Source organism: Rhyacophila brunnea, unplaced genomic scaffold (assembly GCF_057557595.1).
Source record: "Rhyacophila brunnea isolate RB1 unplaced genomic scaffold, BYU_Rbru_1.0 scaffold_1, whole genome shotgun sequence".
Lineage (NCBI taxonomy): Eukaryota > Metazoa > Arthropoda > Insecta > Trichoptera > Rhyacophilidae > Rhyacophila > Rhyacophila brunnea.
The window spans coordinates 38830522-38848410 of NW_028232751.1; the positions used below are offsets into that span (position 1 = coordinate 38830522).

Genomic DNA, 17889 nt, shown 5'->3' on the forward strand with positions numbered 1-17889 from the left:
AATATTTCAACAAAATATAATAAGTCGTTTGATGTACGTATTCCGATTACACTAGTGTGAGCAAGCCTTTACACGAGAGTTTCAATGAAATGTCCCGAAACGTCCGAACCGTGGCAAGTACCTATTTACTAACACCGAAAGATTTTTTACAGTGCTAAGGGTGCTAAGACTAAATAACAACAATTGTAGACATGCGGTAGAATATTTGGTTACTAACATTGAAAGCAACACATGAACACGGCGGCCGTGACCAACGCGTGGCTACAATTTTGGTATGGACACGGGAGCCGTGTCCGACGTAGCTATCGTGTTAAGATGAAAAAAATGACAATTGATGTTTTTAGGAATTAATTTAGAGTACTTATTTAGTTGCCGAACCCTATCCAATATTATTGTGTTATAATGCTATACTTAATATATTATTAGTTATGTAAGACTAAGCTGAAAGACATCTAACTTTTACTAGGACTTTTTTGATTGGCTAAAGTGATTCAAATTGTGAATAATTTATGAATACGATATATAACTTTAGATTTATATATTATCTAAGTTGGTTTAAGTATGTATATTTAGGTTTCAACACCTCAATGGAATGTATATAAATATAACACTAACATTGTTTTCTCATGTTCTTAAATTTGAATGTAATGCAATACTCGGAACTTGATTCGCTATTGTTCATGACTCCTTCACAGTTTTCAAGTCCCTCACAAACTTAAATCAAGTAATTGTTTTCAGTAAAATATTATTGGTTTGTAGGAATATTACACGTCTGTATAATTTGCATTCGCATTACTGCGGCCCAACGCCTAGCATAAGAAAATCGACGTAAACAAAATAGGTTCATACTTCACAGCGCATGGACGAATATAACAATTACAAAGAGATTTATTTATAGAGGCCAAGTCTCCAATTGGAAAAATTCAATTTTATATTATTAATATTCAACTTATTGCCATTCCATCAGTAGATTTCAGCAGAGTTCTCTTATCGTAACATTTTTAGAAGTAGAGCGTAGTAAAGGTGAATTTTCATCCTCATATATAGAAAAGAAAACGTACTGACCATGGTATTTCATCCCTATAACTCTAATAAATTCTGATTTAAATTCAATATTTTATAATTTACATTTCTCGTAATTTATCCATCCAATGGAGTTTTATGCTATTTTCAAAGCATGATCCTGGACATTCCTTAAACGTTGTAGATAATCTATTTACATAATTTTGAAGCCTTATTATCCTTTATATTTATTTTAAACGTTTGATGACTGCATAAAGTATTTTTATTACTTACATAAAATAGTATTATGTTAAACCTCTCGATCTAATGTTTTAGAATATAGTCATATTTCAGTACATCCATGTGCAGTGGTGTTAAGATTTTTTATATTTATTAATTTTTAAAAGCATTCATAAAACCACTAGTAAAATTTATGTCGACATTATTATAGTGAAATATCTACGATAAAAAATTATATTGATAATATCTGTGATCCCAAATTTTACAAGAATTAGACATTTTATTATTTAAAAAATGGACAAGATTTACACATTCTACGGTTAGGTACGTGTTTGAACATGTACCTAACCGATTTTTTTTAAAACGGTACATGTTTAAACACGCTTGTTATCATGATCTTACTCCCTACTTCATTTATCGTTTGTCAATTTATGGCTACAGCCGTATGTTGTAGCTTAGCCACTGGGAAATGCTAATAGAAATGGCGTATTTCAAAAAAATACTACCTTATTCTTAGGTCAATAATTATTATAAAGCAAACATTATTCGTAGAATGTTTATCACATTTGAATGGTCAAAGACAAAGCTTAAAATCAGTATCTTTAAAATTATCTTAAAATGTGTAAATCTTGCCCATTTTTTTAATAATGAGATGCCTAATTCTTGTCAAATTTGGGATCACAGAGGTTATCTTTATAATTTTCAGCGTTACGCCCAGCATGCATCTTTCCTTATAAGTTTACGCTGTTTAATGCAACCTATTTTTAATCCACGTTATCTGAATCTTCTACTTTAGTTATAGTAAAGATGTGTTTAATGTCAGAAACAACTGTCAACGTAAAAACAACAGAATTGGAAAGGAATTATAAAAATAACTCTGTTTCAAAAGCATAATCTCCTTCCTAGTACCCACCATTATAATTAGTACGTTATTACTTAAAAACGTCGTGTACCTGTAGTTAAAAATATATACCTAAGTAAATTGACTTTTACAAAGTTAAAACATTTTCCATGGTTGCTTATAATGTTGTAAACCTGAATAGCATATACAAAGTCTTCGCAGTTTTACATTAATTAAATGTTGAGAAATGCAGTTAGGACTGTGTTATCGAAAAATGACCTTGCAGGACCTGTAGGTCGCGGGAACGAGGAAAAAGCTTTAAACCCTTTGGGGTCCGCGAATATTTAATAGGAATTTAGTCCACTAAAAGTGAAGAAAGATAGACACGGTCGACATAATATAACATCAACTGCTACACTTGCATTATCATTTTAAACTTTTAATTTGGAAACCATTGAAAATATTTAAGTATATTTTAATGACAGTTGAGAATATGCAGAATATCTGTTCGAGAAGAATGTTGAGGGTAAGGGAAAAACGTAATAAAATCAATATTTTAAACACCTATCTAATCGATGAATCTGTTAATACTGGTTGTGAAATACGAGGTTTTAGTTACGTTTTTGAAACCACGAGACCTAAGAGTTTTTAAAATTTATCGATATATGGACAGCATACTAGTCTAAAGAACCGAGGTTTTGATAATATGATTTAAAATGTTTTTTTGTTTAAATTTTGTCGAACAAACTTCATTTTTCCATAATATCGGACTTACGAGGTCTTAATAGTGTAACGATATGTATTGTGTTTATATATTCTGGAGTACCTACCTATTGAAAAACGAGTACGAGAAATCGAAGACAATATTCATACTGCTAGAGTTAATAAAGTACAGTACAACTTGTATGTAGTGGCTAACACGTCATAATGGTCAGGCATGACACTGACAATAATTCACGGTCATTCGCGTATATTATGTACCCTTTCGTACATGCTCACTAGTATCTGCATCCAGGGAACAGAGAACAGATATCGGGTGTGGAAAAATATGACAAAAACTTTAAACACATGTAAAATATGTTATTTTCAATAGTTACATCTGTCTCATAATGTTATGCGTTAAAGTTTGTCACGTAAACATAACGCCCATTCAATATTTTTAGACAGTCGGCTCATTTTGTGTCCCTCTGCTGAAAGCATGTACCTAATATATGCTTTTTATTTAACATGTGTTTGAGTTTATTTCATGTAACTCTATCTATTTTAAAATTTTACCTTCTCACTGTCAAATAAAGAAGGTAATCTATTTCCCATTGTTTTTGTGTATTTTGATTCAAAATTAATGGAATTATATTATGGTACAAGTTCGTTTATGGGAAGCCAGAAGCCGCGCTTATTTTCATAGTCGATATTGGCAAAATTCATAAATTCAAAATGACAACCTTACTTAACATAACTTAACCTAACCAAACCTAACAAATAATCTAGTATATCGGCTATTTTCAAAATTTGTATGCTGCTGGTTTCCCGTTAAACCGATAAGAACTTCGAATAGCTATTTATTGACGGGGTATTTTGTACGCATTAAAAAAACAAGTACTTAACATTTATTTGATGCATGACGTTTATTTAAAGATAATAATCAAATTTATTAGACATAAAATTAGAAATAGCCGATATACCTACTGGATTATTTGTTAGGTTGGGTTAATTTACGTTAGGTTAAGTTAGGTTAGGTTAGGTTTTCATTCTTGAAGAATTCATGAACTTTGCCAAAATCGGTATGACAATTAACGCGGTTCCCGCATGGCTTCCTAATAACAGAATTATACCGACAATCGTATAATAAATAAATCGAAACAAATATTAGCAATAATTAGGATGGGTTTCTATCAATGACATTATTAATGGACGACGCACTCAGTACAGTAGCTAGCAAGTAAATTCGCCCATAGTGACATTCGCACGTGTAATAGGTAGACGTCACGCAGTATCATTATGCGATATCACGCATCGGGAATTTATAGCAATATCACCTTTATTGTAACGGCGTTAGAACAGTGTTTCTAGTATCAATGTTCGTTTTAGCGAACCTGTTCGAACCGAACTATTCGGCAGACCCGACAAAAAGTTTCGGGAATTTATAGCAATATCACCTTTATTGTAATGGCGTTAGAACAGATTATGCCATTCGGCAGACCCGACAAATAAAGTGAGTGTCATTTTTTTCCCAGATGCTTCGTCCATATTAATGTCATTGGTTTCTATAGATGACCGGACACGCGCTAAAATTGTTGGTTCGAATCTCAGGAGGTTAATCTCGAATACAGTTACCGAGCTGGATGCATTCTGCAGCGTCCTGAAACAACACTGCAGCGGATTTATCGGCTGAAAATCTCGGCTCGGGTTTTGACTCAAAATATCCACCGAGAGATTTATCCTCAGGCCGATGGCCGACAAACACGTCGTATCGATCATGCGATCTACTCACATTATTTCGTGCGAGCTATTTTTTGCTTCTTTAAAAACGCCGAATCGGATTTATCTCGCCCGAATAAACCTCTCCATTGTAATATTATTATTTTTATTATTATTAATATTATAAGTTCGTTAAATTTAAAAAAAAAGTCCTATCGAAATTTGCACACCTTGACCTTTTCCGATCGCCGAAGTCTATTAGTAGTTTTTTTTGTATATATATATTATAATATTTACCAGTCTGTAAAGCCAGTAAAAATAATAATACATTAAGAAAAAAGCATTCATATTGAGATAATTAATTTTTAATTGTTGAAATTAGTACAATTAAAAATTTAAAGATTATTATGCCATGCCTCCACATCACGTCAATATAATGTGCAATCATGACAATCACGTATGCATATATATATATATATATCAATGATACTCAACCTTTTTTTTCTTCGGGCCAAATACATATATTTGTGAAGTAACGCGGGCCGCATCACTACTGGTGTGACGAAAAAAGTCATGAAACCCCCTCTTTTTTACAAAACATTTTTGGGATTTTAAAAATTATGTGTGTTTTTTTAAAATTAATCGTGTGCAATAGCAACACTCTTATACCAGATCTGATGTGGACCATATTGACAATCCTCTTCCGGTGTCACTATCTGTGCGTCAAAGTTGAAACGAATCTCAAGATATACGAAATTCCTGATAATATATGTGTTTCGGGCCGCACATAAAAGCTTAAAGGGCCGCATGTGGCCCGCGGGCCGCAGGTTGAGTATCGCTGATATATATACGTATATAATTACATAATATGTAAAAATATAATGCATATTTAAAAATAATTACAAGATAAAAAGAACTTTTTATATACTTACGTTTTTAAATTTTCTGTTGAATCATATAAACTTGACTTGACTTGACTAGCTTAAACGATCAAAAAAAAATTGTACTTAACAGATATACTGAATAAACATAGAATACTGAAATGTCATTTTGATATTTCATATTGATTTCCGTAGTAACGCACGTATATATTAATAATTTAGTTGCTAGGACCCCAGACTCTAAAGTCGATGGATGGATGGAGTCGATAAAAGAAGATGGCTAAAAGTATTAAACGAATGCATTTGCATCGTGTTCTGATATATTCTAAAAGTTTCAAATGTCTAGCTAGTCGGGAAGTTAGTTAAAAATCGATCGCAAGATTTGTACTGGATAAACAACCACCGGACAAACAAGAATACGACCTAATAAAAACTTTGTAATAAAATAAACATGAATCAAGGACATTCTAAGCCAAAAACCGACAACGTTTCCTCCATGGAAGCCACAACACAACATTTAAAAAGCACATGACTTCAATAATATGTTATAGTGTAGAAGTTCCATTTTCAATAGGAAAACATATTAAAATTGTAACACTTTTATCAAAAATTACGAGACATAAGTGAAACGAGAAAAATGCATCTCTTTAATCCAAACTTCTTTCCTTAATATATATTGAATATTTTTGTCAACGTAAAGTTGGCAACACCGATGAGAGCGCATCGGAAATTATTTTAATTATAATTACATATATATTGTTCTAAATAATAGCGATTTTCCTTAGTTCATCATAAAGTTCCAAAAACATAAGGAAATGCGTAATTTTAATAAGTCTCAATTAAGAGGATTTGAATTTTAAATGTACCTATCTAAAAAAAACACAATGCCGACTTATCGCACAAGTAAAGTTTAGAATGGGAGCTTAAAACCTGTCATAAAATACGAACAAAATAAATAAGACATGAAACAGATAGGTGCGCGAGCTGATTTATTTATGTACTGAAATTAATTGAATGTAAAAAAACTTTCTTTTAAAATTTTATGCAAAAATTGAATTTTTATTTAAGTATTTTTTTTACTAAACGTTGATTGGCTTGATTTCTATCGTAGAGGGACTCAAAATCAATCTTTCACGTGTCTTAATTCGGCACTGGGTCTGAACACTAATTATATATACGAGCAGATACATAGCATATAGAGATACATATGAAAAACTAACAGCTTTAGATAAAAATAGAATTGAATAGTTATCTGTTATAAACTATCCTCAGTCACGAGGCCATGACGAAGAAGAAAATGAAGATAAATTTTATTAAACTGAATTATTTGTATTATGTTGTTGTTTTTGGGGCGAGCTTGGAGCAGGGGTTCTCGGACCCAGGGAACTCAGAAATAATCTGAACTGAAATACCTAACGGGTGTGGAAAAACAGGCAACCGATCTAGAGTGTGGAAGAATATGGGATAAACGTAAACACGTGTCGAGAATACGCTTGTCCTTCGTTCTGACAACTGCTCTCAGTTTTTGCACTGACGCTCATTCAATATTGGTGTATTTGAAAGTTCCAACACACACTAATGTGTGGTTCATTTTCGTATGACACTCACACATTCATATTCCTGCATCAAAATGTAATGTATTGGGATATAGCCTATCGGAATTCTATTTATTAGTCAGTTCTGTGTTAGGACCCGCAACCCACCCCCCCCCTCGAAGATATCAAATTTGAATCACGTCATGTCTCTATTTTTGCATGAATCAAATCTTAATGCCACGAAGAAAGACACTTTGCGGTAACCAAATCTGCTACGATCATCTTTTCGTAACATAAGTAGAATGGTTAGGTATTATTATTTACCTTGTTAAACATACCTTAAGTCTTAACTTCGTATTGGGTTATTTGAAGATGGGATGACGTGTCGAATTCTTAATTGGATAATGATCAGGATCGGTTTTGTCTGGTTAGAAACACATCGCCAATAGCGATTTACACTAAGGTTATTCTATAATCTATCTTTAGTATTTTTCTCTGATATGATTATATTTGATTTACGAAGCCACCGTATTTAATAAAGTATAAATAAACATATTAGGTTTGTAGTGCTGCCATAGTAACATGTGGAAAATATTATAATATTATGAATGTAAGAATGAAATACGAAAATTATCCGTGCGAATATATTCTTATAAAAATACTATAAATAATTGTACCTCCTTTTCGTAAAATGTACTATACTATAGTATTATAAAAAAAAAACATGGCAGCATTGCATATATTGTACTGTTGCATATATGACAGCTTGAAACCCGATGGCCTTGTGAAATGGCGTTTGAAAAACATATTTTTTTTGAATCTATGCAATTTATTTATACCGTTAAGCAATTACTAACAACTGACAGCAAGAAACACGTTATATAAAATAATACTTAAATTCCGCTGGACAAAGAGACATGAGAAAAAATATATACTTAAATAATGTTAAATTTAATATTATATTCGCACTATGCATTTGTGCACCTAACAACAAAATAAAATGATTTATTCATTAATCGATATACTAATGCATATAATCATCCCAGAGCAGTCGACTACTGGATGAATACCTCTCTAAAACTACACACTAACAAGTCTGGGCATTGTGGTGTGTTGTTTTCAAAACATGCGTGTGTACTTTGTAAATTATCTAAGTTCTTAAATTAAATATAGGCCACAACAATGTGGATGTGAATTTTCGGACAATCTCAAGCAGACACGCTCACAGAAAATGGTATGGGGGATTCATTTCGAAAAAATATGTAAGTATAATTATTTGTTATTTTGATGGGGTTAACAAAATCTAGCAGGTGCCGCATTACTACTTATAGATTCACATCGCTTCAATCGTGGACCCCAGAATTTTTGCGGCTACATACCCCATACCTACACACTGCGTTCTTTGAGTCTAGTCTTTGATTTAAGTTTAACACTTGCATTACAACTACAACCAATGCTCGAATCGATTTAAATAAAAAGGATTTCAAATTATTATATTCGTTCACATTTTCCGATCAGAACCAACTGGAGAGCAGTGGATTGTCACCCGACCAATATGGCCATGTGGCGGAGAACTATATAGGGCGCAAATCCACTGAGAATATTCGAGAGTGTCTTCCGAAACGCTCTTAATGCGTCTTATTGCGGGCGTGAAGATCTCCTCACATAGTTTTGTATATCAGTATTGTTTTAGCTTTGTTTTTTTGTACCATATATTTATTAATTACAATCATTTGTTTTTGTTAGCTCACCGTGCTCCTCTCTCCCATGATTTTGTTAGAAATTCTGTAAACTCAGTCAAAGTATACTTAACTGCGTGGCGACTTTAGTATTGGGTATCTGCTCTTGCTAAACTACTGATGCTTCACATCCAGACGTAGGGCCTCGTGATATGCTTGATTAAGATGTGGTGCGGGGCGGTTGTTTTGGAGGGGTCTACGTTTGTGTTGTTAATAAACACGGTCCGGAGTTACTAAATTAGCTCGACTTAGTTTGGCGCGTCTTGGCTCATTTGCTCACTTGCAACGGTTTGATTATAATTATGCAACTACGAAGCAATCTAAGTTGCCTATATTAGCCTCTTAAAGAAAGAATTAAGCTCGATTTTCATCCAAACTCATTAGGTAGAGTAGCTATACGCCATATAACTGCACTTTTTTGTAGTTTTTACCATACTGATACGCCTATTTGCCTGATTACCTCACATAAAATTAAATCAAATGATATTGACGTAGTAATAAACAAATAAATACACAATATACCTATGTAAAGAAATATGGTACACGTCGGTTTACGGGAAGCCAGGTGGAAACCGCGTTAATTTTCATAGCCGATTTGGGCAAAATTCAAGAATTTAAGAATGAAAACCTAACCTAACAAATAATCCAATATATCGGCTATTTTCAAAATTTGTCTGCCGCTGCGCTGGTTTCCCTTCAACGGTTAAACCGACAAGAACCAAAAATATTTTATAGCAGAAAAAAATCTTATTTGCCGCCTTAGCAGGTATCTAGTCTGCATTCCCCTACGGGACGTCACTGTATACCGACAACAATATTCCGCACGACCAACGTACTTACTGAAAAGCTCGCGCGGCATGGTTCAGTGCAACTGAACTGGCGCCAAAAGTACTTAAGTACCTACCACTGACGCCTTGTGGAAGTTGAAGTACCAAAGCAATTCGAAGCTGTAAACTTGTTTTAATTTTCACAAAGCTTTGTTTGTACTCGCAATACAAACTTTGAGTAGGTACCCAATAGCTTTGAAACCGTGAAACATTCGATTATATTATTGCTTTATGATTAAAGAGTATACTTTGTTGTCAAAGCATTTCACCAGTAGGTACCTTGTTAATAATCTACTTTGGAATTATTCCGAATCTATTTAAATATATACAATAGGATTAATTTACTTACCCACCTATTTTATTCATTCTTTTCCTTGTATCCCGGTGGGTTTGTTACGTGTTTTGATCAGACACGGATTTAATATAAATGCTATACGACCATCTGTTTTTACATAATAGATCCTCACGGTGAACTGTGATACGGCTAACTGCATGCGTACATTTCAATGTTTTGAATTAGGGTATGCTTTATTACAAGGGTCTTCATGTCATAAACCTCGAGGAACGTCAAGCGGACTGTCTTCAAATATTGAATGCGCGTTTACGTGTAAAACTTTAACGCAGTGTTTCCCAACGTGGGACGTACGCCCCACCGGGGGGCAATTTGAATGTTTTGGGGGGCAATGTGCAAATAAATAATATTTGGTAAGTACATTTTTTTTGTTAAAAAATGCATTTTCGAAAATATTTTTTCGATATTGCAACCATGAATTTCAGATAAAATTACTGTTGCCATTCCCATCATAATATTATTTAGTTGAATGCAGTGCTTTAGCACTGTAAGTAAATGATTTGTTACTGAAAAAAAGAAATCGTTTTGATATCACAAACTGTGTAGATTTAAGATTAAAGTTGACCAAATTAGTACCTCACATAAAAACTCTTTGCAGCTCACATCAAGCACAAGGATCGCACTAATTTTCTTCCGACTTGTACATCTAATATAATATACATAGATACTTACTTAGGAAAGTTATATTAAAAATGTGCCTATGTACATTTTTTCAAGCAATTCATTTTTTTCAGAATATGTTAGTTAACTATGATATTTTGATAGGGCATGGAGATTTTTGAAGCGTTGATGTGGGGCATGGCACAAATAAGGTTGTGAAACACAGAACTATGAAAATAACAAATTCTTTAACACATGTTTAAGTTTATTCTATATTTTTCCACACTCGAGATGCGTATCCATGTATCCTGTTATATCACACCCGGTAGGGTAATCCTGCTCCCGTTAATTTTGTGTTCCCTGTTAAATATAGTGATAAACAACAATAGTAATAATTGGTTAAAAAAGAAACTATTGTAGACAATATAGATTGCAGGAAATCACATATGAGAACGATTTTCTTTCTATTTTATACGTCTTTTTTATCTTCTACTAAATTAATGCATCCTGAAACCAGTATTTTTTTTTTATCCATTTGTTGATTTTTAAGATTCTTCTTCTTATTCAGTAGCACAGAACAGATTTCCTGTTCAGTACTGTAACTGATTTCCATCGAATATTGGCAGCCAAATTTCAGGAGATATGCACATCTTCCTACTACTCCCTACAACGTCTTGAACATTTCGCTACTTATTGAGATACTACTGCCTACGCCTTCTGCCCTCTACGTTTCCTTGCAATAAGAGCTGGAGTACAAAATACTTCTGTAATACAGAGTATGACGTAACCTTTCTGCATACGATGCTAGTTATTACGTCATTACTTAGTTATATTGGCTCTTTTAAAATTGCCTCATTGGTAATGTGTGATCAATTCAGTAAATTCTGAAACTGTTTAATATCATCAAATTAGGCGGCTCTCGTGTTGCAGTGGGTAAGGCGCTGGCCTTTCGCCCGAGAGTTCTGGGTTCGATTCCCTGTGAGGACACAATATTTATGTGTTTTTTTCAAAGCCTGGGTGTTTGTAAGTGTCCAGAATTACTAACAACCACCTTGTACGAAAAAGCAAGGACATGGTTATTAATAATTCTAAAAAAAAAACATTAAATTGAATTGACAGTAAAAGTAATAGGTATGCACCAAACCATAATATTAGTGTTGGGCATTGGCTATCAGACAATATTAATACTACATACTTTGTCAGTTATACTACTTATTTGTTTTCATTAAACTTCCAATATTGAAGGTGTTTTTATTAATTCGATTAAACCCCGCCTAAAATAAAGCGTAATAGATATTAGAAAAAAAATATTATTCCATCTATTATGGTTTTGTCTAGGCAGGCTTTAATCGAATTAAAAAAAAACATCTACAATTTTGTATTCTAACTTCAATGAAAACAAATAAGTTTATTGACTTACAAAGTGTGTATTATTTATATCAGATCTCCACGTCCCATCTCCACACTTCGCCACTGGTATGTACCAACAATAACTCGATAAAAAAACATTATATTGCTTCAAAGTGATTAACTATTTCGTATACGTTAGTGTCAGGTCTACTGGTCTACTACGCCTCGACTTCATGTCAAATTTGAAGATTCTTGTGGCATCTTTTCCCATATTATTGTTTATAGTAAGTATATACTTCCAACCAGAGACATAATAATAATTATAAATATATTTTTGTTTTATTTTTTTATATATCCAAAAATTGGCGTCTGCATGGAGTGCGGGTTGTAAATTGTCTGAAATACCTTCGCCGTCGGGGGTGGTTATGAGCTAGACTTCATTTTGGACTATTGTGTATTCCATACATTAAAAAAAACTTACCTGCGCCCGGAGATGTATCACAGGTATCGTCTCGGGCCGTTTTACGAAAAGCAATAATAATGCATGGATAGATTACGACTATATTCATCGTTCTCAAAATTCTATCGCGTGGCTTTGTAAACTTGGAAGTAGATACAAGACAGCTGTAAATTTTTATTCTGGTGTGTGAGAAGAGAACAATAATTTATCGAACGAATTTTATTTCGAACCGAAATCAAACACTTGAGCGAGCTTCATTTTTTCTCTCTCGAATAAAACATCTAAAAATCTCACATTCTGTGTTTATCATTGTTTACGACGTTTACGTAAGTATATGTCGTACACGTATTTTTTTTAATATATATTAATATATTATATTCTGTACTAGTGACAAAGACTTGATACTGAGGCATTATCTATTATTTTGTTTGTAATTATTTTATATTATACCTACAAAGAATATTGCCATGAATCAATTCTATCACTAAGTAATGAATGGTGAGAAACCTGCGACGCAGTGACATCCTTACTAAAACTGTCTCTTTAATGTTTGATTTAAAATTATCTGAACAAAAATTATGGTACATACCTACCTACTTACCTATTTTATTACAACGTTTTTCTTAGCTCGTATTCTTATTTGTCCGGTACAAATCTTGCAATCGATTTTTAACTAACTTCCCGACTAGCTAAACATTTGAAACTTTTAGAATATATCAGAACACGATGCCAATGCATTTTTTTAATACTTTTAGCCATCTTTAAGTAGAATTGATTTCATTTTCCGTTAATTCTGTTTTGTATGAAAAGTGATTTCGGAAGAAATCCGTAAAAAGTAAAACTATTATTGGTTGCTAAGTGGGTTCTAGCAACTTAATTATTAATATTAATATATACGTGCGTTAATATGGAAATCAATATGACATTTCAGTACTTATTATTTCTATCAGGTATAATTTTTTTTGATCGTTTAACCTAGTCAAGTCAAGTTTATATGATTCAACAGAAAATTTAAAAACGTTGTATATAAAAAGTTCTTTTTATCTTGTAATTATTATTATTTATTTTCGGCTATACTTACCTTATAATATAAACAAACGAAAAATCTTAAAACGCCGAATTAATGAGAACTGAAATACCTAACGGGTATAGAGTAACAGGCAACCGATCTCGAATATGGAAGAATATGGGATAAACTTGAACACGTGTCAGGAATACGTCATTCGAAGCTTGTCCTTCGTTCTGTCAATTCTAATTATTTGAGGGCCGTGCGCTATAGATACTTTAAATGAGACCATGTTATTATTTTCACAATAATATAATCATTTACCTCCGTTCAACAGGCAGCCTTTGCCAATGTATGTATTTGCATAGAATAAATTTAATCAGAGCGTTTATAATATAAAATTTATAATATGATTTAAATGGATGGTATATATATTTAATATTTTTTTAACGGTTGTTAGATTGGTAAGAATCAATATATAATATATCAGTTCTATAGCAGGTTATTAAGTATTTTTAATTATACATAGTATATACTTAATATTTTTTTTTTAAATGGTGTTAACTGTAAAATTTGAGATATTGTATAAATTAAAATACACACACTATGTATTACTTACTATAATATAGTGTTTTATTTAAATTAATTTTATTTATACTATTATTTATAAAAATAATCGAATCAGTCATTCAAAATTTAGTACTTAATTATAAAAAGGTACCTATGTACAATATTAGCACGTACAAATTTATTAAAATATACAAGTCATTATTTAGAATTCACCTTATTTTAAATGATTGTTTACATTAACTTAATACCTAGTATGTCATTATAGTAGGTATTATATTATTTTGTAGAATGGAACATTGTATTAGGTGTATTTAAATATTTTTTTAACATTATAGCTACTATGCCCATTCTGTCACGTCATTTGGTTTTATAATATTCCTAACTTTATTATTGATGAAACAAACATGCATTACCTATTATATTAATATTATTAATATATTATAATGATCCTCGTAAGATGTTTCACTCTTATTAAAATTACGTGACTGCTATCATTTCTATCAATAATACAAAAAAAAATCATTTTCAACATGCATAGTACTATTAATATTATAGTGGATGTTGAAAATACAGAATTTGCACTGTTGACACGTTGCAAGATCATTGGTGTGTTTATTTCTTATTTACTAACATAATGGTTTGGTAGGTAAGTATACAATTTAATATTATCTGCTCCCGTGACTAGGAGGATATCCCTAGGATGAGACTGTGTGCCATACTAAACTTATAATTTCTGTTCATGGAAATATTTTATACGGTATATAAACGGATACGGTCAGACACTTATAATTATTTATACTTAGTGAAAATATAATTCTATGATGAAACATCATAAGCTTAATACGACACACGGTTCAAAACCACATGCGGTTTTATACTAATGGATAACTAAAAACTAAAATCTCGTTGATGACAAAACCATAGATAATTAAGTTAAGGCGAGTGCAGACCATTCGTCTTAGTCATATATTTGAAAGAATTAAATTCAGAATTAACAGTGAAAACTACGTTTTTTGATTGTTTATATTCCCAACAAATTAAAATAGATACCCATGCGTATTTTGGTCACCGTTTTTAGATTTAAAATTATAGCCCAAACAAGATAAAAAGAATTTTTTATATATTTACAACGTTTTTAAATTTTCTGTTGAATCTTATAAACTTGACTTGACTAGCTTAAACGATCAAAAAAAAAATTGTACTTGATAAAAATAATACTGAAATATCAATTTGACATGTCATATTGATTTCCATAGTAACGCACGTATATATTGATAATTTAGTTGCTAGGACCCCAGACCCCCTAGCAACCTATAATGGTATCGAAATAACTTTTCATACAAAACAGAATTAACTGAAAATGAATTCAATTCTACTTAAAGATTGCTAAAAGTATTAAAAATGCATTGGCATCGTGTTCTGATATATTCTAAAAGTTTCAAATGTCTAGCTAGTCGGGAAGTTAATTAAAAATCGATTGCAAGATTTGTACCGGACAAATAAGAATACGACCTAATAAAAACGTTGTAATCAAGAGATTTATAAAATAAGTCATTTAAGTATATATTTTTTGAATAATAATATTTGAAACAGTAATAAACTCTTCTATGTGTAGTAAATGTTAGCCTATATACATTAATAAAATTATGAATTTCATAGAAAATACAATATAATGTATATTAGTTATAGTTTGTCTCGAATTGCAATATTATAATATAATATAATATCAGTAGCCAGAAATAAAATTAGCTCTGACGAGAATATGGAATTTTACTTAGAAGTACCTATGTCTGTTTTAAAGCACTGTGTTGTAGTTATATTCTACAATTCTACACTCTACATCAGGGGTAGTCAAACTTTTTATACCTACCGCCCACTTTTGTATCTCTTTTAGTAGTAAAATTTTCTAACCGCCCACCGGTTCCACAGTAATAATGATTTATAAAGTAGGGAAATAAGGCCACTTTATAAAATGTATACAGCATATTATACAGCAAGTTAAAGCATATAATAATAATTACTTACCAAATACTTTATGTCAGACTTTCGCTATGTTTGGCAGAATAAATCTTTATAAAACAACTGACTGTAGTTAAATCTATATGTTTATTTATACTTTGCATACATATAAGCATGACGTCTGATGAAATTACATTAAATTAATTAAATTATTAATGAAATCCCTGAGGCTGATGCATAATGAAAATGTTTTTAAAACCCCTACCGCCCACCATGAAAGCTGGAACGCCCACTAGTGGGCGGTAGGGACCAGCTTGACTACCCCTGCTCTACATAGTTATAACTTTTGTAATAGTTTCAAACAACAAAGGTTTTCTCCACATTTTATTTAATTTATTTATATCTTATGTAAACTTGCCATGTTTTATTACCAAGTAATATAATAACAATAACATAAACAATAAATTATTTACGTACAATTATTACTCGAGCAATAAATCGAATTTTTATTTAAATGTATTGTAAGAAACGTAAAACTTTTCTGCAAATGTAATGCTACATTTCACTCCGAAATCCGAACCATGCGTGTAATTATTATTTAAACTTGCAGCGTGTCGACAGTGCATTACTTTTTACCTGTTGAATTGTGTTTCTCTGTCATTCATATGGGCTTTGTTAATGTTTTCTCTTTTTTCTCCGCAGGTTACCCGGTGCCGCTTCGGACATGGGCCCATGGGTTTGAAGCCCGAGTGGGGGAAACAAAATTTAGTGAGAAATGGACCGCCGAGCGGGAAGGTCGTTTCCCGGTTCGAGGCACGCGCAAGCTCGACAAACTTACATCGCGGCGTCTCATGGTCGCAGTTTCGCTGTGTCGCAACCGCCCCTCTCACATCTTCACCAGTGAATAAGAAGAAAAAAAACAACCAGTTTACATTGTTGTCGTTTCAAATGCTTGCGCGGGGCCAGTGAAAAACCGCCACAAAATATGTGTTTTAATCGCAAAGTTATCATCTGATTATTATGTTTTATAATATCAACGAAACGAAGAAACATACGATTGTTATTGAAAATATTATATTGTGCTACGGTTTTCTGTGGATTTATATTTATTTCAAAATTTTGTTCTCCAAGAAATTCTCGTTCAACATAAAAAGACGGACGATACGTCAAGAATATTTAAGTACAGTGATGTTAAACAGTTAATAAATTAATTGTAAATACTTATAAAACAGACTACGAAGAAAATCCCTACAATTAAGAATACCATAATATTTTAAAAGTTAGACATTACGTATTATTATTATTTGTGATATGAAGTGATGATCTTTTTGGAAGGAATACATTCACTAGACTTTTCCAGTAGGATAACATGTAAATAATTATAGTATACTGTTACACCGCGGAGTGTAGCCATTACTGCCTACCTGTTGTCTTCGCTTTCGAAGGCTCCTTGGTAGAAGTGGCAAGGACAGAGTGGTAATAATACCTGGGATTGTACCCCACGGCGGACAACGGGCTTCCGTGTCATGGTCCGCTAGTTCGAACATGTGGACCGTTGTGTCACATTCTGTGCTCACCTGGCTGCTCCTTGGCCTGGCGGTTCAAGTTTTCGCGGCTGGACGCACGTCATATCACCACCACCATCCGCACGCTCTGCCGCATCACGACAAGCCTTCCTCGGCGTTTGTCAACAAAGGGAAAAGTAAGTTCTTCCACTGACGACCCGATCTATTGGAGCAGCAAAGAATCGTCTCCCACCTATTTTCGAAAAGTGATTTCGTATTAAAAATGTTACCAAATACGTTATGTTTATAATTCGATAGCTATTTAGATTGTCACCAAGCCTAGATTCCATATTCCATCATGTGCATCTGCGCATTCGTTCATGCTTATTGATGTATTTATCACATGACCGCCACATCCTGAAGCGGGCCCCCAAGCTAGGATCTTTGGCGGCCGCCCTACTATCGCTAAAGATAAAGGCAATGTGACGCTCTACAGTAGCGTTTTCCAAATGGTGTAGGTGCACGTTAAAATTAATTTGTATATTTAGTGTTTTTTTTGTATATTTTAATACATCTATTTGAATTATGGAATGTTCGAGTATCG

General features: G+C 32.6%; 1 protein-coding gene across 3 annotated transcripts in view; it reads left to right on the plus strand.

Annotated features, from left to right (window-relative positions):
* Egfr (epidermal growth factor receptor) overlaps positions 1-17889 on the plus strand; it is a 344631-nt gene that overhangs the window by 301234 nt on the left and 25508 nt on the right. The window contains exon 2 of one of the 3 annotated variants that reach the window (XM_085943956.1): positions 16483-17482. The exons of the other annotated variants lie outside the window; for them this stretch is intronic. Within the exon in view, the coding sequence (XP_085800082.1) occupies positions 17326-17482 (157 nt within the window). The 5' untranslated portion in view covers positions 16483-17325. The remainder of the gene's footprint in view (positions 1-16482; positions 17483-17889) is intronic. 3 annotated transcript variants of the gene reach the window in all.